This window comes from Anser cygnoides, chromosome Z, assembly GCF_040182565.1.
Source record: "Anser cygnoides isolate HZ-2024a breed goose chromosome Z, Taihu_goose_T2T_genome, whole genome shotgun sequence".
Taxonomy (NCBI): domain Eukaryota; kingdom Metazoa; phylum Chordata; class Aves; order Anseriformes; family Anatidae; genus Anser; species Anser cygnoides.
This window is the reverse complement of record NC_089912.1, coordinates 64458477-64480380: the sequence shown is the minus strand read 5'-3', so window position 1 is coordinate 64480380 and position 21904 is coordinate 64458477. Positions and strand designations below refer to the sequence as shown.

Genomic DNA, 21904 nt, shown 5'->3' with positions numbered 1-21904 from the left:
AGCGGGTCGCTGCCCAGGCCCCGTGCCCCTGCCCTGCCCCACCTGGTGGCTTTCCAGTCGTTGCTGGTGCCGTCAGTGCGTGACTGCAGGAGCCACATTGTCCCCGGTACCTCAGACCCAGGAGCTGGTGACACGTTGGTCACTGGGCCAGCCCCAGCAGCCTCCCACGCGGCCTGGTGGCATTTCGGTACCTTTTGGTGCATTCTTGTTCACTTCTAGTTCCCATCACCAACCTTCAGGGCAAGACCCCCCCCTCTGCTCCCACCCCAGGCAGCACAAGACAGACAGCTGGACAGTAGTTTATTAAGAACTTAAAATAATCATCCTCTAAAACCTGCTCCCCTGCCCGCCCCGGCTCACGGCACGGTGCCAGACCAGGCCAGGCGCTGTCGGGGCTGGGATTGTCAGCGGCCCCCCAGGGATTGTTCCAGCCGGACCCCCCCCAGCTGCGGGGGTCAGCCCGGGGAGCCGCGCATTACAGCATCCATGTGTCTACGTGCGGGTGGTGCATCCTGCACCCGGCCCCGTACCCTACCAGCCACAGCCTGCAGGAGAGGTCACGCTTGCTCCTGGCCACGAGGGGTGCAGGGGGGGGGTCCTGCAGGCTGCCGGAGCACCGGGGAGGGGACAGCACAGGGCACAGCAGCACCTCCCCATCGGCCGCAGGGGTGATGGGATGCAACGCGTGCCTCCGGCCCCCTCGTGTGCAGAAGGAGGGGCCGGGAGCCCCCCCAAGGGGAGAGGCAGGTAGCTTAGGGGCTGAGGAGGTAGGGAAGGAAAGGGCAAGTTGAGCATCCTTAAAGAGAGGGAGGCACAGGACAAGGTCCCTGCCTTCCAGCCGAGGCCACCGGGCCCGGGCTATCCCCAATGCTTTGCTCGGTGCCACCAGGCACAGGGCTGGAGGAGGCCGGGGGGGCACAGGGTGCCCGGCCAACGCGGCTCTCCAGGGCCAGCTGCATGCTCCAGATGCTGAGGGGCCGCATGTAAGCCAGCGAGCGGTAGACTTTCTTCTCACAGTAGGCTTCGGGGGTCTGGAAGGCCATGCCCAGCTGCTCCCACACCGTGCGGTAGCAGCCCTCGGCTGTGTGAAAGCCCTCCTGCACCATCCCCTGGGGGAAGAGGAAACCATCAGCATCTGCACCGCCTGGAGAGGACCCCAGCCACCTCCACCCGCGGCACCTCCCCTCACCTCCTGGATCATGGTGGCGGCCAAGGCGTAGACGACGCCGATCCACACCTCGCTGGACTGCACGCTGGAGGTGTCGGGCACGCCGTCGGGCCTCATGCCGTTCACCGCCCCCATGGTGCCGCCGGCGAAGCCCATGACGTTCTTCTCAAAGATGGTCTGCAGGGCGCTGATAACGTGGCTCTTGGGGAAGACCTGCATGGAGAGAGAGGCTTGGTGGCCAGGGAGCAGCTTCTCCGTAAGAAACGGGATGGAGAACGCCAGCAAAAAGCCTTTTGCTTCCCCTGAGAAAAGCAGCTGCTCAGGGGAGATGCAGAACTTCGTGCCTGCTTCCTGGTGGAGGCAGGGGACACCTCCAGCATGCATGGTCCACAAACCCCCAAAGCCACCGGCCAAAGCTGGTGACAGGCTGGCCACACTCGGACTTGCCCTGTTTGAATTCCCAGTTACGGACATGGAAATTTATATTCAGCTCAGTGGAAGAAGAGAAATCAGGGCTCGCTTTTCACTGATTTCAAGAGGACTTCAATCCCTTCAGCTGCGCTATCAGGCAGCGATGCAGGACCACGGCCCCAGCCAAAGGTTGAGACGAGCTGGGACAGCATGGTGCTGAGGTTGGACCGCGGCACGTCCCGTGGCTCGCTGGGTCTGGCACGAGAGGCTTGAAACTTTTACCCCTAGTAAAAGTTAAAGGCCTGTGAAAGGTCAGCGGCTCTCGCTAAACAAACAGCCGCTTCTGCAGAACAGGGGAGGAAGTGCAGAACCTGCCCCGCACCCCCACCTGATGGGGGGAAAAACAAGTTATTCAACAAACTGCAGCCAAAAGCTCACGACAGGTCGGAGAGCTGAGTAAGCTCTTGCAAAACCAAACCAAAAGAGAATAACCCGAGCATGAAGAGGCCAGCTGCCCAAACAGCAGAGACAGTTGCATGAGGACAAAGAGCCCCTGCACGCAGCTGAAAGTAAATAATGCTTTTCCACGGTTTGCTGGGGATGAAAACCAAAGAGCGTTGGCACAGGGGTGGTCACTGCCCCGGAGCAGGCCAACGCGGTGGCTTCTGTGGACTCATCCAGGGAAAGGCAGCGGGTCCCTTTTGTCTATGCTAAAGCCAAGCACCCGATACAGTCATGTTTCTGGCGTGGCTCTGGATCTGAAGATAAGCACAAGCATTGTTCGGGAAGCCTCTTCTCCTGCGGGATGGTTTGGGGCAGAGTTTCTTCAGGGCTGAGGTCACCAATTTTTCTTACTTTGCATTCCATTACTGACCTGTACACACAGCAGGAACGCGTTACAAGCAGGAGTGCTGCCAGCAGGGCAAGGGATCAAAACACGTGCAAAAAAACAAAACAAAACAAAAAAAAAACAAAAAACAAAAAACAAAAAAAAAAAAAAAACAAACAAAAAACTGGATGACCGTAGTAAACAGAAGTTCACCAGTGCAGCCTTCAGCAAGCTCAAAGCTCACCAGACAGCAGAGAACGACACCTTAAGCAACAAAATCCGACGTCAACAAAAACAAGAGGTGAGATTTTGGACCGTGCCACGTTTTCTGCATCCAAAAGTGCTGCTGGAGCACTGCGGCACAGGGCTGGAGTAACTGCAGGAGGGCAGTTCCCCAAATCCCGCAGCGCTTAGCGCAGGCCGCTCGCAGGGGAGGGCGCTTGGGGCAACCTCTCAGCACCAGCAGAAGCGACCCAGGGCCCTCAGGCACCCGCAGGGCTGCGCTTTGCTTCCATCACCACCGCACAGCTCTGCTCTCCAGCAGCGGGTCCGTCACTTCTCTGCTGCTCGGAAATAACCCGTAGCAGGGCTCTCTGCCGCCCCGCTGCGTCCCCGGCGCTACCTTACCGCCGCTGCTCTCACTGCCCCTTGTTGCACGTGAGCTGTCTTCAGCCAATTCTTCCCTCGCAACCAAACAGCTGCGGCCCGTCGGGCCCCGAATCAGCCTTCGTCTCCTCCGACACTCATTTAGGACTTCATACCAGGCAGCGCACAGCATGTGGAAACGCGTGTTTTCTCCGTTTTTTTTTTTTTTTTTTAAAAACAAATACCATTTTGCTGAGAACAGAGCCCAGCGGGACCTGGCTAGCAGTGTGCCAGGCTTGGAGGAGGCCGCAGGCTCCTGTCACACAGCCTGTTCCTAAGCACTCATTATCGCACTGATTTGCCTCAGACAACCTCCGCCCCAGTGCTGCCCCGTGCACAGGAGGTGCGGGAGCCCCCCCAAACCCACAGCAGGCGCTCACCCTGCTGCAAGCAAAGCCTCCCCTGTCCCCCCCTCACCTCCAGCTCCCCCTGGTCCAGGCCACAAGCCCCCAGGAACCACTGCCCCGCACACTGGTCCGACATGATGCTGCTGGACGTGTCGCTCCCGCTGCTGTCGTAGTTGTAGTATTTCCCTGGAACAAAGCAGAAAAATGGGTAAATCAGTAGCAGGCCCCCAGCACCCCTCCCGGCGTGGTTTCCCACCGGCGAGCGCGCACCGTTCCACAGCATCCTCTCGAAGGCCTCCTTGCCCTTCTGCAGGATGCCGCTGTACTTCTGCTGGGTCTCCTCGTCCCCCAGCACCTCTGCCATCTTGCACATCATCCGGACGGCCGCCAGCCACAGCCCGCCGCAGTAGGCACTGCCGGAGCGAGAAGGACAGCAGCATTAGCAACGACGCACGGAGCTCCCAGGAGGGATGGGGAGCGCGTCCCCAGCGCCTGCGCTCCCCAGGGCCTGCTCTCCATCACCCGCCCTCCTCCTCACCTGGCTCCGTTCACCACCCACGCGTCGTACGTCTGGTCAGCAAAGCCCCCGTTCTCGATCAGCCCGTCGTTATCCGTGTCAAACCTCAGCTCCGACTCCATCACGGCCTGCGGGAGGCAGGGGAAGGTCGCACAGCCCCTCTCGGGATGTCTCCCATCTCCCGCGGAAAGCCAGGAGGTGCCGTGTCACCCCTACCACTCGAGGGGCAGGCCGTCCCCCCGTACCTGGCAGACCGGCCACATGTCCCGCAGGTACGGCGCGTCGTGCGTCAGGTAGTAGTCGCGATACACCTGCAGCACGAACTTCAGGTTCAGGTCCTTCCAGTTGGCCGTGTCGTGCATCAGGTAGGCGTTGACGTGCTGCCAGGGCTCGTCGTCTGCGCAGGGACGGAGCGGATGCAGCAGGGCAGCGAGCAGCTGCTGGCCCCGCTCAGAGCCAGGTCCCAAAAGAGCCACCGCCAAGCAGCACTGAAGCAAGGTATCGCACCCGCTGCGGCCCTCCTGCTGCCGCTCACCATCCCTACGTCTCCCTTGCACGGGCTCCATGCAGAGCACACGCTGCCATCCCCATCCTGCACCTCCAGGGCCACCCAAGCCTCTTATCACCCAAGCCTCTTATCACCCAAGCCTCTTATCACTTCTATCTCTTACGGAGAAAGGGACGTGCTGCACCCCTCACCTGGGTCCCCGATGTCGTGGGGCACCACGTTTTTCAGCTTCACCTGGGCTGTCTGGCCGCTCATCAGGTACTGCCGGGGCTCCACGTCCTCGTTTATCACCGTGACGGCTGGAAAGGGCACGGGGTGTTAGCAAGGTAGCAGACACTGCAGCGAGCCCCGTGGTCCCCACCCCGTGCGACGAAACCAAGCCTGAGGACCCCATGTGGCTGTAAGCAAGGCAGTGGCATCAGCCAGGGTGGGGAGGGAAACCCAGGGGGCTCAGTCCCCAGCACAGGGCTCAGCTCCCTGCTGGTAGAGAGCAGCCTCCAAGCCCATCTAGAGCATCAGGGTCTGAAACAGCCCCACGCTTCTCCTGGAGGGGCACGAGGAGACCTGTTGGGATCAGGGACTGCCCCAGCACAGCAAGAACACATCCCAGTGCTAGACGGAGATGCCAAGGGGCACCAACAGGGCATGGCACGGGGGGTTTGCAAATCCAAGGGCTCAAGTACAGGGGCTGCAGGGGGATGCTGGCTCTGCAGCACCAGCAGAAGCCATCCCAAACCCTCCGCCTGCTCCTGGGCGACTCACCGATGTCGTACTGCAGGCTGATCTGCAGCTTGGGCCACAGCATGACGAGGGCGAAGGAGGCGTAGAAGTGGACGTCGTAGGTGTTGTACATGCGGTACTCCTGCCCTGCAAGCACCGGAGAGGCAGTGAGGGAGGGGAGACGTGCCACGGAGACGTCAGGAAAGGCAGGCCCCCCCCTCCCCGTGCCACGCAGGGCTTCGTCCCATGGGGGCTGCTAAAACCGCCCAGGGAAAGCGATGGGGAGGGTGCAGTTGGGACCATCCGTCGTGTCCCTAGGAGTTACCTTCTAAATAAGCAAACCTTCCGTACTCCCGCAGGACGGGGAGGAGGTGCGACAGGCTGGCCACCCCCGGCCCCTGCAGCTCCTGGGGGAGGCAGTCGTGGGGCAGCTCCAGCCAGACGGTGCCCCCGTCCGTCATGAAGTACAGCTCGTTGAACAGCGCCGACTTGTACCAGGAGGGCAGCTGGCTGCGGGGGCAGAGAGAGGGGGGAAATAAATAAATAAATAAATAAATCAGCCTCTGTGGCCCCCTGCTGTCCCCTCCGGGGTCACCGTCCCCATCCGTCCCACCTGTTCTCCAGGACTGGCTTCTGCCACGCGTCGATCTTCCTCTCCCACTCCTCGTAGTGCGCCAGGGCGTAGCGCGACAGGGCGGGAGCCGCGTCTCCGTCGCTGCCGAAGAAGCGCGTGTACCGCCTGCCGAGAGCACCTTGGGGTCAGGGCTCAGCCCAGGGGACACCCCAGGGAGTCCGGCCACCCCAGCAGCTGTCCCCAGGCCACCCACCTGAGGTGCAGCTTCTCCTTCGAGCCAAAGTGGACGCGGGGCATGTCCCACGCCAGGGCCAGCTCCAGCGTCTGGTGGCCCCGTGCGGGCACCGTGCAGGTGGCACACACGGCGGCTGCCGTCACCTCCCCCTTTGCTGTCGCCCTGCTTCTACCTGCCAGGAAAATTAGGTTAAAAAAAAAAAAAAGTCCACGAGTGTCTAGGGAAGCCTACAGAGCCCCAGGGGAACAAGGCTTTTGGGGCATGCCCCAGCACCCTGCACCCCGCAGGGTACATCCACGGCGTTCTGGAGATGGCATTAAGCGCACGTGAGTAACTGCTTTTTTGCAACCAGGGCAAAAATACCTGCTGTGGGTGGAGGGGGTTAAAAAAAAAGTCATGGAAGCAGAGGAAAAAATGAGGCAGGAAAACCAGCAGGCACGCGTGGAATGGCTGGCACACCCCGTCACCGGGACCGCGTGGCTGCCAGCCCAGGCACCGGCACTTTGTGGTGACAGCCATCGCCTCCAGCTCTCCGAAGGGTGCTTGAACTGTGCCCTTATTTAAGAAGCACCCTCAGGCGAGCAGGTAATTATATGCTGGTCCTGACATGTGTAGCAGGTAAACTCATTAAGGCAACAATTTTCACAGAAGCACAGATCCTGCCGACGATAACACCGAGCGTGCACGAAGGAAGACCGCATCCCGGTAGCTCCGCGTGCCCTTGCAGACGGCAGGTAGCAGACAGCTTTCCAGAAATATTTATGCAAATGATGACATAACTCAAGCTTCACGAAATCCTGCAGAGGCACGGTGCCAGCACTGCAGATCCGTCAGCGTTATCTCGTTTGCAGGCCAGCCTTGGTGGCGGCAGCAGGTTACCAGCACGGGCTGCGAGGTGCTGCCCCGCTCCATCAGCCTGCTGCGGGAGCGAGCAGGCAGCTGAGGATGACGCAGAAGCAACGAGGAAATACCAGAGACCTTCAGGAAACCCTCGCAGCAACAAGAGGGCAGCACACTGTGCCGGCTCCGAGACTCAGGAGCTTCTAAGCGCTCCCTAAGCAAATGGGAACCGGCTCAGCTGGCGGGTCTGGCGGCGTGAACTCGAGGAAGGCGGCCGGGCACACAAACCTCAGGTGGACGGGACATTGGGACGTGCAATTAATGCAGTCCGAGAACAGCCCTGAAACGGTGCAAGCAGCTCGTGGGGAGCCACAAGGTCAGCACGACAGAGAGCAGGGAGTTTGGATATGGACTAAACCCTACTTAAGTTCCTTAATTCTGGAGCCGGGAACAAGCCCCAGCATCACGGAGAGCAGGGCTGGAGCCACAGCTCAGTAGCCCCGCGGGGCAGCTGGCAGCCTCAAAGGCACCTCTGTGCTCTTCCCTGCACCCTACAAAGGGACAGGAAGGACCCTTCCACGGGGACTGATTCTCCCTCCACTCCTGGGGGCACTTCCTGCAGACACCACGCATCCCATGGCCATGACAGGGCCCCAGGAGAAGGGAAACCCACCCTTGCTGAGCTCGGCATGGCTGGCACCCTGTAGCCCCCCCGCCCCAGACCCCCACGACGCAGCACTCACCGGTGGGGGACTCCAGCTTGCCGTCCTGCAGGAGGTCTTGCCACACATCCCTGCCCGACCCCGCGGGATCAAACGCGGTGAGGTGGGTGACGACCGTGCCAGCCTGGGGATGAGCAGAGCATCAGGGAACAGCTCCCACCCCAAAGGAGCAGGCGATGCGATCGGATCCCCCCCCACCCCCTGAGCTGTACTTTTGGCAGCAACAACCCACCAGCAATCCTACAGCCCTGAACTTGCTCCCCACCTGTGCCACCTCCAAGCCTGCTCTCCTGGAGACCCGTGAGCTTCACCCACAGCTTCTCTTACTGCAAAACCCCGCAGAGCACACCCAGCTCCAGGGCTGTCCCCAGCCCAGGGCCGCCATGAGCAGCCCTGCCCGCGGCACAGCCCCGGCCCTGCTGCCAGCCCTCACCTTCTCCCGGGCAGCCACAGCAAGCGTGAAGGGGTTCGTGGGGGTGCAGTGGTGCAGCAGGACGCCGGCCACCCGCTCGCCGCCCTCCTGCAGGGCGAAGGGCTCGTTCCAGTGCCCCCCGCTCTTGTCCTCCTTCGCGCCCATGCCGTTCTGCATGCTGAACATGATGGAGACCTCCACGGGCTCCTCGTTGCCGTTCTCCACCTCCCAGATGAACACGGCCACCGGCAGGCTGGAGTCCTGGGGAGGGGGGGGGACACAATGCCACACATGTAGGGCTCGCAGTGCTCAGGACTGCCGAGCTGAGGGGACGTGGGGAGCATTTGGTGCCCAAATCCAGACTGCAGGCAGCGCGCAGAGCGGTGCTGCAGGCTCAGGCGGGTGCCTCAGCGCGGGCTGGCGCCTGCTGCCAGCCTCCTGTGCCCCGTCGGGGTAAGAGCAAGGTCAGGGCTGTCGGCAGCTTCCCACCCTCGCCTGGGGCTGTGGATGAGCAGTGGAGATGGGAAAAGCATTGGGAAAGCCCAGCTGGGAAACCCCAGCTAATAAGCAGCCCTTCCCTTGGGGACGTCAGGCAGAAGGCAGCTGTCGTGCTCAGGAGCAGCTGAGCGAGCGCACCCAGCCCGGCTGACCCGCACGTGAGGGCTGCGGGTGTCCTCACGCCTTGCTGCGGAGCCTGCGGGCGGCAGGGCCTGCCCCTCGGGGTGGGCAGGAGCTGGGATTGTCACCCAGAAAAAGCCAGGGCAGGGAATAAGCAGGACACGGTGTGAAAGCGCAGAGAAGGGAAAGGAGCAGCCGGAGCTGAAAGGGACAACCAGGGGTTGGCAGCACCGGTCTAGGATGTAAGAAACCCTGCCAGCAGCTGGCACCAGGGTCGGGATATCGGGACAGAAAAGTCCAGGCTAGGAAAGAGAATTAACAAGGAGGAAAGCCTGGCTGACTTCAAGCAGTGCCTCGGCAGCATCTCTGCATCTCTCCGGGAGCACTGGGACCGTCACCACGAAGAAACCACCTCGTCCCCATGCTCCTCCCAGGACAAGGACATAACCACAGCAGCATGTCAGGGCACAGAGCGATGCTCGGGGCCTGCCTCACCTTGTAGTCATGGGGGATGACCGGAGAGACCTGTCGGCACGTGAGCACCACGTTTTGCCCCGGCAGCTCGTAGACCGTCCAGGCGCGGGGGTACAGCGCGTGGTAGAAGGCGTAGTGCCCGCAGTATCCCCAGTTCCAGCCCTGCAGCGTGCTGGGTTTCTCCACGGACAGGACCTGCTGGTAAACCGTCTGCCCCTTGCGACGCAGGCACACCGTGAACTGGGGAGGAAAGGAGCACATGGGGGGCAAGATGAGCCCCGCTGCGGGGGTCTCGGTGGCACGGGCTGGGCGCAGGGTGCAGCCCCGTGCTGGCTCTGCTCCCCGAGCTCGGTGTTTTGGGGAGCAGGAGCCACGGAGCCCTACCTGGTCGGCAATGACCGTCCCGTAGTGGTATTTCCCGGGGTTCAGCTGCCAGCGGCAGAACTCGCCCCGCCAGCCACGTGTGATGGTGCCGCCGCCGATCCCGCCCAGCGGGCAGCCTGGGGGGGACAGGGATCAGTGCTCCCCTCTTACCGGCCACCTCACCACCCCCTCGACCCCCTTCATGCCTTGGCTGCCCCACGCAGCCCCCTTCCCACCCAGCAGCACCCACCTCGCTCCCCACACAGGTGCCTGCTCCCCAAATTAACCCTGCCAAGCCCCTGCTGCCCCCCTCCTGTTTCCCCTACAGGCTCAGGGAGGTGCCCGCAGGGTCCCCTCGCCAGCGGGGTGGATGCTGCCCTCGCCTCCCACAGCACCCTGCGCCCAAACCCGAGCTCACCGTAGATCTGCTGTAGAGGGACGGCACACATGAGGTCGATGAAGGCAGATTTCTTCTCTATGCAGGTTTTCTTGTACCACCACCTGAAATACCTGCAAGGAAACCAGGAGGAAGGGTGATGCACGGCTGAGCCAGGCGGTGCCCGCCGGAGATCTCCTTGCTGAGGATCCGGCCCTGGATGACCGGGCTGTGCTCCCACACTGGTGCTTGCTGCTGAGCTGAACGCGCCAGGCCCTGTGCAACCAGACAGGACAGCTACACAGCCACGCAGCACAACGCCCAACAGGGACAGCAACGGGGAAAGGCTTTCCAGCAAATCTGGGGACGACGACAGCCTGCTCCCTGGTTTGGGAGGCTAAGGCCAGCTTTGCTGGCGGAGGTCGGAGGCACCAGGAGAACCGGCCCGGCCCGCTGCTGCTATCTGCGGCTGCATCTGCTGCCGCTGCTCCTCTCTCGGCAGCCCCGGTTTGGCAGCGCGCTCCCCCGAGGGAACGTGCCTTCACCCAGCTGCTCCATGGGGGGTTTCTGGCTCGGGGAGGGAAGGAGCCCACCCGGAGCTGCTGCTGCTGCCCAGGGGCACCCGGACCCTTAGGAGGGGGGTGACGGGAACCCGGGTCCCCCTGCAGCAGATCTCCCAGCAGCACGTAGCGGGGAGGACGGGGATTTTACAAGCAGGAGAAATCCGTCCTGCTCTGCAGCACGACGAGCCACGCCGGGTCCACAGGGCATTGCTTTCCATGCAGGCTGTGGAATTAAAACCCGTCCAGGCAGCGCCCAGCCCGCCCCGGCGCCCTGTGCCGCCAGCACATCCCGGTGCGCGCGGGGGCACCGAGCCCCGCAGGGCTGCGCAGGGGCAGCCTGGGGGCACCAGCTCCCACCCCAGGGGGGTCAGCACCCCACTTCGCATCCTCCAAAGGCCTGGGGTGTCCCCTTACGGTACCGCACGGCCACCCTGGGATGGTGCAGGAGCTTTCCAGGTGCCACGACAGCCTTCGAGGGCACCCCGCAGCGCGGCCCCTCTGTGCAAGAGGCAGGGGTCTCCGTTTATTTGACACCCACACCAGGCGAGGCCGCGCCAACACGCGAGGTTTCAGCAGCTCGAACCCGCAGCCTGAACCCCCAGTCTGTGCAGCAGCACCCAGGATCTAATCGGCCCCATCCTCCCGGCTGGCGGCACGAAGGGACCGGTGGAGGCAGCCTTGGCCGCGTCCTTGGTGCCGGCGGCTGACGCGGAGCTTCGTGCTGCCGAGCGAGCCCTTTGAACCCCAATCCCTTTCCCCCGGATCTGCCCGAGGAGCCGCCGCCGGCGCGTCCCCACCGAGCTGGGGAAGGGGACGGGCGAGCCGAGGGGCGGCCTCCGCCCGGAGCCTCCGGGGGAGGCCGGGAGCAAGGCCGAGCGTGGAAAAACAAGAGACAAACGGTGACGGCGAGGAAAGAAAACACCGAACGGCGCGGAACGGGTACCGGGGCGGGCACGGCACTCCGGGGTGATGGGGTGAGTGGAGGGGGGGGGGGCAGACCAGTGCCTCCCAGTGCTCCCAGCGCCTCCCGGTGCCCCCAGCACGCAGCATCACCCCCCCCCTACCTCCGCCCCAGCACTCCGAGCACCACATCGCGAGGACACCGATGTACCACCCGGCTCCGCGACTCGCACCCCGTCCCCTCCCCGGGTCCTCCCCCCCCCCCCCCCCCACACCCCGGGTCTCCCCACCCCCGGTTCCCCCCCCCCACCCCCCGCCGCCGCCGTTACCGCAGCGCCATGCCGACGTGCCGCAGGACGTCGCGGAGCGGCACGTCCCCGGCTCCGTAGGGCCGGCGCGGCTGCGGGAAGCGGTGCGCCAGGCAGAGCCGCCAGCCGGCCGCCGCCACGCCGCGGCCCCGCGCCGCCCCCTGGTAGCCCCGCATCAGCGGCCCCGCGTCCGCCATGGCCCCGCCGCCCGCCGCGCTCCCGGCGCGCCCTCTTCACCGGCGCGCCACGCCCCCCCTTGGCCACGCCCCCCGGTCCCATAGCCACGCCCCCCTCTCTCTTTGACCACGCCCACCGGCGGAGCCCGAGCGCGCTCCGAGGCGTTGACGGAAGTTGCCGAACGTGGCCGAGCGCCGCCCGAGGGTTGCCGAGCGGCGTCGCCGGGCGCCGCCGGAAGTTGCCGAGCGGCCCCCGGGGCTGCCGTTTGTGGGGGGGGGGAGGCCGCGGTGAGTGCGGGCGGCGGGGGCGCTGCGGACGGGGGTGGGGGTGGGGGTGTGTGATTTCCCCCCCCCCCCCCCAAATCCCGGGGGGGGTCGTTCCGTGACGGGGGGCGGCCCCTAGGGGTTGGGGGAGGGAGCAGGGCCCGGGTTCTGGCTGTTCCCGGCCTGTGTGGGGGCGCTGGGCCTGGCTCACGGCGTCGGGCCTGGGCCTGGGCCTATGCGGGGGGGGACTGGGGACATCCCTGTACCCCCCCCCCCGGGGGTGTCTGACCCTGTGGGTAGGGCTGCGGGTGTCCCTGTCCCTCCCCCCCCCCCCCCCCCATGCGTGTCTGTCCTCTGTGAGTAGGGCTGGGGTTGTCCTTGTCCCCCCCCCCATGGGTGTTTCTCCCCTGTGGGTAAGGCTGGGGCTGTCCCTGTGCCCCCCCATGGGTGTCTGTCTGCTGTGGGTACGGCCAGGGGCATCCCTGTGTCCCCCCCGGGGGTGTCTGTCCCCTGTGGGTAAGGCTGGGGCCAACCCTGTCCCCCCACCATGGGTGTCTGCCTGCTGTGGGTATGGCTAAGGCCACCCCTGACCCCCCACCATGGGTATTTGCCTGCTGTGGATATGGCTGGGGCTGTCCCTGTCCCCCCACCATGGGTGTCTGTATGCTGTGGGTATGGCCAGGGACATCCCTGTCCCCCCCCCGGGGGTGTCTGCCTGCTATGGGCACAGCTGGGGCCATCCCTGTCATCCCCCCCCATGGGTGTTTGCCCCATGTGGGTAAGGCTGGGGCCACCCCTGTCCCCCCACCATGGGGGTCTGCCTGTTGTGGGTACGGCCAGGCCCATCCCTGTCCTTCTCCATGGGTGTCTGCCCCATGTGGGTAAGGCTGGGGCCACCCCTGTGTCCCCCCCCCCCCATGGGTGTTTGCCTGCTGTGGGTACGGTCATGGCCACCCCTGTGTCCCCCCCAGTGTCCCCGCTCAGCCCTTCTGCTCCACGGCACCATCCCAACTGTTTCTCTCTCTCTCTCGCTCTCCCCGTGCCCGCGGTTCCCTTTGGCAGGTGCACAGCGGGGCTGTCCCAGCCATGATCGAGGTGGTGGCCAAGCTGGGCCGCGGGCCCGTGTTCCTGGCCGGGGAGCTGCTGGAGTGCGTGATCACTTTCACCAACCCTCTGTCGGCGGCCTCCACCTCTGCCAGCAGGTACGGCGGCACCGGGCCCTGCTCCACGCACACCCCGACAAAGGCAGCACCAAAAGGGGGCAGGCAGGGGGTACCCCGGCAGGGCTGTGGGGCTGCCGTGCCAGCTCAGCCACCGGTGACTTCCCCGCCCAAGGTGCTCCCTAATGGCGCTTCGTGCCATCTCCATTTCGGGGCGGAAACTGAGGTAATAATTCTGGTTTTCTGCCCCCGAGGAAGAGACTGGAAAAAAAGTATGCAGGTAGAGGCGCTGGGAGAGGTGCTTTTAAGTGCCCCTCAAGTGGCAGCAGAATTGCTGGCAGAAAATGAAGCCAAACTGGCTATCAGGGCAGGGTATCTAGTTACACCGGAGTGAGTCTCTCAGGGCAACAAGCAACAGCGTCATTATTTCCTACGTCGGTGGAGGGAGCTGTGTGTGGCAGCGAGCTGATGTAGCAGTGTCATCCCCGCTTCCAGAGCTGGCAGTAGCCAAAGGGGCGAGCGGTGCCCGGAAGGAAGAAGGGGCCGACTTCCACGCAGCCTTTTCTACGGCCCAGCCTTCGGGCACTCCCCTCTCCTTGACTCAGCCGTGCCCAGAGCAGGCGCTGAGCAAAGGTGACGAGATAAGGAGCTTCCTACCTTTGGCTCACGGGAGTGACTCACCCGAAGCCTCAGTGTCAGCAGTGTGTGGCCTTGTCTGATGTTCCGGGGGTGGAGGTGGTTTTCCTGCCCTGTGTCCCTTCCTTCCTTCCCGGGAAGTGTCGGTGTCCCGCCCGGTCAGGTTCAGCACCTTTGCATCACCAGTATGACTTTCAGAGGTGGCTGCTTTGATGGAACCGCTTCCAGCGCTCGCAGTCTCAGCAGAGCAGCCTGTTGCACTACCACCGGAGGACTCTTTTAAATTGTCTTCCTTAACTTCCCATCGCTTCATCCTTGTTCCCCTTGCCTGCTGAGCTAAACGTTCAAATCCAGCCACGCCATAAGCAGCTAGCTTTCCAGGGCTTTGTCTCGTGGGGAGGCGGTGTTACTCTCCCCGGTTCTGGGAGCGTGGCGTGTCAGGGAGTCGCTCGCTCGGGGCTGGCTGTGCTCAGAGGGATGTTGTTCCTATTCTTCTGAAACACGTGGGACTGCACAGGTACGTGGTAGGGCAGTTTCGGAGGTTCTCAGCCCGGTTTTGGAAGGTTTATTTGGGCGCCTTGTCGTGGTGCCTAGAAAACCGCCTCTTGAAAAAAAGGAAAGTTTTCAAAATTAAAAAAAAAAAAAAGCAAGCTACCGAGAGTTGGCTAAATCATAGGAACGGGAACAGCTAATGGCTTGGCGGTTAAAAGCTGAGGCTGTAGGTCGTGTAAGGGCAGCGGCCAGGACGGCGCGGAGCAGCTGTGACACAGCTAGGCCTCTCAGGAAAGAGAAGCTTCCAGCGCCAGCACGTGTGGCTGTGCAGATGCAGGAACTGCAGCGTGTGTTTCAAGCACAGGAGCGGGAGTCAAGGGCAGTAAGTAATGGCAGAGGGTGAGCTGGGTTGCGGGGTGCCAGGTGTTCAAGGAGCGAAGCTGGCCCTGCCCCAAATCGTGCAGTGTGGCTAGCGTGGGCTTCAGAAGAAGCTGTAGGGAGAAGGGAGAGGTGGCCTCGGACCCGGTGCGGGATCCTCGTGTGCCCTGACAGCTGGGTGAGGCCTGCTGGTAGGAAGGCACACACAAACGGTGTTTGTCGGTCTGGTTAAAGAATTGAAACAATTCAGCAGCATATCCTCGGGCCATGCTGGAAATAAATGAAAAATACTCAAAGTGCCGTGCTTGAAGGTGCTGTAATTGTGGTAAGCTGACGCAGAATTGTTAAGCGTCATGTCTCCTGTGAGGGCACTTCCCTGCTTCCACGCAGCAGATAACCTTATGGAAGAAAACCTGAAGGCAGCCCTCATGAAAAGCCACTCTGGTGCTTTCGGAGGCGCAGAGTTGCAACTTTTAGGGCTGGAGGTGTCTGGGCAGAGGATCCAGCGTGTGTTCAGAGGGCGGCCGGTGCACACATGAGATCAAGTAGTGCGTAATTAGCCGCAGTGAGTGCAGCAAGGTCTTTCCCTGGTTCGTCTGCACGTTCAACTGGTCTGGTTAGTCACACCGAGGGATTCCCGTGTGCCACAAAAGATCCCCGTAGCGCCTGAAGTTCTGGTGTCAGTGCCTACTAATCGGATTGTGATGTTGGATAACACCAGGGGAGCCGGGCACCAGCTAAATTCACAAGTCTGCCATTGTTCCTGCAAGTCTGTAGGAACAGATACGGGGTCGGGAGCCTGGGAGACGTCTGCAGAGCCGTGGGGGGTGCCCACGGGGTGACCCGCAGAGGGGTCCTGGAGGGAGCTGCAGGTCAGCACCCAGCTCAGGCTTGCCCTGGAGGCGTGTTTGGAGGGGGGCTTTGGGGATGGCTTCAGCAGCAGTAAAGCAGAGCCCGCTTCGTTCCCAAAAAGCAGTCGCGCTTGGAGAGGGGCAGGAAAAGCTGCTGTTCTCCGGCCCGTGCTCGCTGCCACCCAGGTGGAAGCACAGAGTGAGTTTTGCTTTCCTTTGCCCTCAGCGAGATGCTGGCGTGGGCCAGCGCCCAGATCCACTGCCAGTTTCATGCCAGCGAGAACCGGGTGGCGCTGCCCCCCTCCGACGGCAGCAAGCACGACGTGCAGGCAGAGAACGAGACGGTCTTCGTCCCCAACAGAGGTGAGCGCTCCCCGTTACTCGGGCAGGGTAAGCCGAGCGGGAGTCGGGCAGGCTGTAAGGTGTGTGCCCGAGCCCCTGCTGGCTTCCTGCGGTAACTCCCTGCTGCGTGGCCACCGCAGCACCTCATTAATGCTGAGATCACAGCGGTGCTAGCTTGGAGCAAAACGGGAGGGTTGTCGGTCCAGCTGTTCTGGGAATGTCTCATGGTCTGACCAGGACGTGAGATATTTCCTCCTCGGCCCCTTCTCTTCCCCATTCCTCCCCGGGAGGGTGAGGCACGGCTGGCCCTGGGTGCAGCGAGTGCCCCCCTCAGCCCTCGCCCCCGGGGCTGGCCGGGGGCAGCGCTCACGTGTGGTTTGTCTCTTCCAGGAGAGCGGGGTCAGTGTATCCTGTCCACCCCACCAAAGATCCTCTTCTGTGACCTGCGGCTGGATCCCGGGGAGTCAAAGTCCTGTGAGTCCTGTGTGCTGTTCCCCCGCTCGGGGGGTTCACATCCGGGGAGCCCCGCGCCCGGGCAGGCTCTGCACACCTGAGTGCTGCCAGCAGCCAGCCCTGGTGCTCGCAGGAGGCGAGTGCCAAGGAACACAGCCAGAATCTGTTCTCCACGCGCTGCAAGGTGTCCCTCAGCTCTGCCCCAGGCCCGTGTCCTTTGTCCGTGGTGTAGCTGCAAGGCACGAAACGTTCTGAAATACCTGGCTGCAGCTGCAGGAACAGCTGCACGCACCTCCGTTCCCCTGCCTTTATTTCTTCAGATGCACTGGAGCGTGCCTGGAATTTAGGCTGGCACCCTCTGCAGGTGTGTGCTTCCTCCTCAGGCTGGGGATGTCCTGGGGATTGCCGTCGCCTGCCTGCTCTAGTTTCCCCGACCTTTCTGCCAGGAAAGTGAGCACTTCTCACCTTCCCTGGCCCAGAGCTCTCTGTGCCTCCAAAGCTCTCGAACAGTGTTCTTCCAGTGGGCCCCCTTTCAGCTCTCCTCCATCGCTACTTTCCCTTTTGCTCTTTGGAGAGCTTTTTTTCCTTTTCAGAGGAAATCTGCAGCAACTGATTTCCCCAGTTCCAGGGAATGTTTTGTACCGGGGGCTTCTACCTGATCAGGCAGCTGTGAAAACACAAGCATGCGCTGTCGCCCCTGGGCTGGTGGCTGCTGACCCAGCCTGTCACCTCGTGCCAGATCCCTGCATCGCAGCCTGGTGTCAGGCTCTGCCGGCTGCACGTGGGCGCGTTCCTTGGGATGTCCCACCAGGGATCCATCCGGAACGGGCGATGGACACCTCTCAAGTCACAGCGTGATGAAGCCTCTGATGGAAGGGGCTCTGCTGGAGTGTTCGGCAGAGCTGTGAGTGAGAGCACGGAGCCGGGGGCTGTGCGACGTGCTGGTTTTGACCAACCCAGGTAGCAGGGACAGATCGAGGGGACTTGCTCACGTGGTGGCACGGCAGGAGGAAGGTTTGTCGCGTGTGGTGCCGCAGCGTGGGACTCCAGAAGCCCCGCTGCACGGCCAGGCTGTGCCAAGCTGCTCGCACCAGTCCCACCGTGTGGTGCTGCTCCCCTCACGCGAGGCTGCAGCTGGCACGCTTGCGGGCCGTTCCTGGGGGCTCCTGCCAGCTCCGTGGAGGCAGAGTTAAGGCCGTGTGGGTGTGTATCTTAATTCTTCGTTTCCTGTTTTTCAGAAATTTTGAGTTGTGCTGCTCAGTTTGGAAAGGCAGAAAGAAATCAAGAGATTGAATTCTGCTTCGGCAAAGTACCGTGCTATTAAACCGTGGCAGGAGTTGGCACTTAGAGCTGAGGTTGTGTGAGGCTGTTGCTTGATAGAAGGCCTTGTTTTTGGTTGCTTATGAGCTTCTTCCCCACTATCTTCCCCGTGTTATGGTACCTGTACGTTGAAGGTGACTCACCTCCCGTCAGCTTGACACGCTGCCCAGACTGAGCTCTTTAAATTTGTCACCATAAAACATTTTTTCAAGCCCTCAAGCCATTTCTGTGGCTGTTTCTGCCTCCCCTCTGGTGTTGCAATACCTCTAAACACTTGGTGGGGAGGGGAGGAAATGGAGGCAGCCTCGACACAAGCCAGAGGGTACGGCGGGAGGGTCGGGAAGCATCTGAAGTGCCAGGAATGCGCTTCCTCCCGGGGCCTGCGGGGAGGCTGGCCTTCCGGAGGCTTCCTGAGACTCTGCATTCCTGTGCCAGGCAGCAGGCGCCACGCGTTGCCCGTCTTCCTCCCCAGATGCCCCAAAACGCAGTGGTCTCTGCTCAGGTTGTCCTTGCTGGGTGTGGTGGAGACCCTGGTGAGCGCTTCTGCAAAACCTGCTGCAGGGGTTGCCGCGGTCTGCAGCAGCACTCCTGAGCCCTCCTGGGAAATTCCTGATTTTCCTCTCTGTCAGGGCAGTTCTCAGCTTTATCAGCACCTCGGTGCAGCGGGACGGCCTTTTGTTTTTGGGTGTGAGAGCCCGTGGGCTCTGGTCACTAGCGTGGGCTTTTTTATCTTTCCATTCCTCTTTTTTTTTTTTTTTAAATCCTGAAGTTATATTTAAAATGTAACCCTAGCGTTTGATCTAAGCCTCAACGTTTAGGATGTGCCAGACTTGGGGAAGGATCTGTGGTTTAACAGCAGGATGCTGCCCTTCCTCTGGCAGGGTGTATCTGCGTCACGGTGGGCAAGCCAGAGGTGGAGACTTTCCACGGTCCGCCGCTTGCGTCTCTCCCCTTACGCAGCCTGCAGTTTGGGAAGGCTGCAGAGGTGTTCGCGTTGCACTGGGAAGTGCTGGGGTTGTGTGCCAAACGTGGGGCTTTGAGAGGGCTGAGTGTGCTGCAGAGCCAGGCCCTGGCATCTAGGGGGGCTCAGGGTCAGAGGTTCTGTGGTCCGAGTCACCAGACTGCAAAGGGGGGATTACTCCGCAGGTTGCTGTGAAGGTCTCTTAATTGTTCCTTAGCCGTTTAGACCCAGAGGAGAACACAGGAAGGAAATAATTTTTGTTGCTGTCTGGGGCTCGCTTGTGTAAAGTGAATGTCAGAAGAGGAATGAGGTATTGATCAGCATCCCTCTGCCTCGAGTATCGTTTGTGCGTTAGTGAGGCAGAGCCCCGAGGAAACCGCGCCACGCGACTGCTGCTTGAAAGTGTCGCGTTCATGCGGTGCGCCAGGGGAGCGTGCAGAGGCAAATTCGGGTCGAACTCGTGATGAGTAAGTTCAGTTCGTATTCCCGGATTTTACGCCTTTCGCATTCTTTCGAGGCACAATTTGTACGTGCTGGAAGCAGTGGGTGACGATGATGCGCGTGAGGTGAGGGGCGCCGGGGTGGGGGAGCTGGGGATGCGCTTGGACCGCTCAGGAAAGAAAACTGTCAGCACAACGAGACGGTGATCAGGAGCCTCCTAGCCAGGCAGTCCTTCCTGTGCTCGTTGCAGACTCGTATTGTGAGACGCTGCCCATAGACGGCCCTCCCTCCTTCCGCGGGCAGTCGGTGAAGTACGTGTACAAGCTGACCATCGGCTGCCAGCGCGTCAACTCCCCGATCAAGCTCCTCCGCGTGCCCTTCCGCGTCCTTGTGCTGCACGGTAAGGCCACGCGCTGCCCTGCCCTCGGGCACGGTCTGCAGCCCGCCCCGCTGACTCTCGCCTTCTCTCCAGGCCTCAAGGATTACCAGTGCCCGCAGGACGAGGCCGTCGCGCCCTCAAACCCCTTCCTGGAGGAGGAGGAGGGCTTGAAGAAGGACTCTCGCCTGGCGGACCTGGCGACGGACCTGCTCATGGCAGCCACCTCCCGACGCAGCCTGCGTAGGTCGCTTCCCCTGGGCGAACCCGCTGCCCCCACCCGTGCACGAAGCAGGCAGTGCCTGCAGGCCTGCCCCCTTCCCCGCGCAGCGCTTGCTGCAAAAATTCCCTTGCTGGCACAGCAAGGCTCCGTCTGCGGCTGTGGAGCGGCTCCGTCAGGGCCCGCTCGGATCAGGGTTTCCCACAGGCTCCCCCATGCCAGTGTGGTTTGCTGTTGCTCACTGCTGACCTTTCCCGAAGGAAATGCTGCTTCCAGGGCCTGCCCTTCATTCCCAAGCAGCCAAGTTGTGTCTGATGGGCTCCTCGGGTAACCCAGGCTGCTGTGTGGAGCAGAGCCGCCTCCTCCTGCAGCTTGGCCCCCCTCTCTGCTTTCTCCATAGACCTGTACAATATCAGCAGCAGCCGCGGGAAGGTGGGGACGTTCTGCATCTTCAAGACCGTGTATAAGATTGGAGAGGATGTCATCGGGACCTTTAACTTCTCAGAAGGAGACATCCCGTGTCTGCAGGTCAGCGCTGGCTTTGGGTTCAGCGTGGGGAGAAGCAGAGCTTTTGGGTGGGCAGTGGGAGAAAGGGTTGGGGTGGCACTGAGCTGCTGGGGGGGTTTCTGGTGAGGTCTCGGTGGGAGGCAGCTGAGGTCCCCCTGGGCAAGGGCTGTGGTTCTCAGCTCCCTTAGACAACGGAGGCCCCAGGACGGCGCGGGTGTGTGAGTGTGAGCTCCCGTCTGTCTGCCCCGCAGTTCTCGGTGAGCCTGCAGACAGAAGAGAGCATCCAGGAGGAGTTCCAGCGCCGGCGGGGGCAGCCCGTCTCCTTCAGCACGCACGCCCGCCATCAGGAGGCCTGCCTGCACACAGCCCAGAGCAGCTTCAGCCTGCCCATCCCGCTGAGCTCGACCCCGGGATTCACCACCAACATCGGTCAGTGCCCTGCTCGTCCCCGCAGGAGGACAGCCGTGTCCCCAGCCCTGCCTTCGCTGCCCTGCTCCTGCTGGCAAACCCTCCGCGGGGCCGTGTGGCGTGGGAGGGAGCTGGCCCTGTGCGAGTGGGAATTATTTGCTTGTCCCCTTGCCAGCACCGAGGCAGCTGCTGGCCCTGCGGTGTTGGCTGCTGACCCGCCTCTTGCCCGCAGTGTCCCTGAAGTGGAGGCTGCACTTCGAGTTTGTGACCTCTGGGGAGTCAGCGGGGACCTGCCTCGTCCGTGGGAGCCAGCCAGAGGCCGTCACCTGGACCGGGGTGGAGCAGATTGAGGTGGACACTTTCAGCTGGGACTTGCCCATCAAAGTCCTTCCCACCAACCCCATCCTGGCCTCCTACGTGTCGCAGTTCTCCAGCACCAACTCCATCACCATCTGAAGTGGGGAGAGACGGTAGGACCCTGCCGTGCCGGCTGGGAACGGCGGGCAGGGCCACGACCAGCATGCTGGGGGTGCGCACCCCAGTATTCCCCCGGGGTTCTCCTGCGATGACAGGGTGGGCAGCGGGGTGAAGGAGCGCTGCGCTCGCTGCCGTGCCCTGTGCCTTCAGCTGGGGGCCAGAACCCTTTGTGCAGGATGAGGGCGCGGGTCGCAGCGCTCACCGAACCGGGATCTGCCTCCCCGGGGGGCGGCCCCGCCTGTGCCTTGCCCCCTGAGGGGCTTCCGGGAGAAAAGGGCCCAGCCCAGGGAGCGAAACCTTGCGGGAAGGTCCTTGCAGGCCAGCCTCGTGCCGCTGGCTCCTGCTGGGCTCCTGGATGTGGCCGAGTGCTCCGTGTGGAGCCAGGCAGCAGCACCGCAGCAATGACACGGAACTGAGAGGTGCTGAGCGCCTGGGCCGCCCTCTCCCTCCGCTCCTGAGCCCAAAGGCATCCTGCCGGTCTCGGGATCCTCGGGGAGCTGGAGTGAATGCATGCTGTGTATTCAGGAGCTGGGATGGAGGCCTCCCTGCTCAACAGCCGGCCCCGCGTTTCTACCAAACCTTCCAAAGAGTTTTCCTCTTTGCGTGGAAACCTAATAAACACCTGAACGTGCAAAACGGCCTGAGACAGAACATTTTCCTGCGCCCTTCCCCGGTGGTGGAGGCGGCCCGAGGTTACCACAGTCACTGTCTGGAGACCTCTTTGTTTAATACTTTTATTGCAAGAACAGAAACATCTACACAAGGCTCTGCACAGCACAGGCATGGCACCAGCCGGGGCAGGCTGCCGGGCGGCCGGCTCCACCCGGGCACAGGCAGGTTGCTTCAGCTCCCCGAGCGCGAGCGGGGCACCCGGCGCCCTGCAGCTGGGACGGGGCAGCGGGCACGGGGAGG

General features: G+C 62.5%; 2 protein-coding genes across 4 annotated transcripts; one reads left to right on the top strand and one right to left on the bottom strand.

Annotated features, from left to right (window-relative positions):
* Positions 1–285: 285 nt before the first annotated feature.
* GBA2 (glucosylceramidase beta 2) lies at positions 286–11770 on the bottom strand. The gene is made up of 17 exons (XM_066988751.1): positions 11552–11770; positions 9802–9893; positions 9405–9520; positions 9042–9260; positions 7950–8189; positions 7538–7640; positions 5973–6126; positions 5759–5884; positions 5471–5655; positions 5188–5292; positions 4617–4724; positions 4163–4314; positions 3939–4045; positions 3671–3813; positions 3471–3586; positions 1190–1381; positions 286–1109 (listed from the first exon to the last, which is right to left on the bottom strand). The coding sequence occupies exons 1-17, from the start codon at positions 11725–11727 to the stop codon at positions 798–800; spliced, it is 2646 nt and encodes an 881-aa protein (XP_066844852.1). The 5' UTR covers positions 11728–11770; the 3' UTR covers positions 286–797.
* A 69-nt stretch (positions 11771–11839) lies between these two features.
* RGP1 (RGP1 homolog, RAB6A GEF complex partner 1) lies at positions 11840–21628 on the top strand. Of its 3 annotated transcripts, none has more exons than XM_066988757.1 (9): positions 11840–11994; positions 13033–13172; positions 15714–15850; positions 16220–16303; positions 19255–19404; positions 19477–19623; positions 20001–20128; positions 20359–20536; positions 20748–21628. In XM_066988757.1, exons 2-9 carry the CDS (start codon positions 13057–13059, stop codon positions 20969–20971), a joined length of 1164 nt encoding a protein of 387 aa, XP_066844858.1. In that variant the 5' UTR covers positions 11840–11994; positions 13033–13056; the 3' UTR covers positions 20972–21628. The 3 variants fall into 3 exon arrangements, with proteins under 3 accessions (XP_066844858.1, XP_066844857.1, XP_066844856.1); XM_066988756.1 differs by having other exon boundaries at positions 20691–21628; XM_066988755.1 differs by having other exon boundaries at positions 19255–19623.
* The last annotated feature ends 276 nt before the right edge of the window (positions 21629–21904 follow it).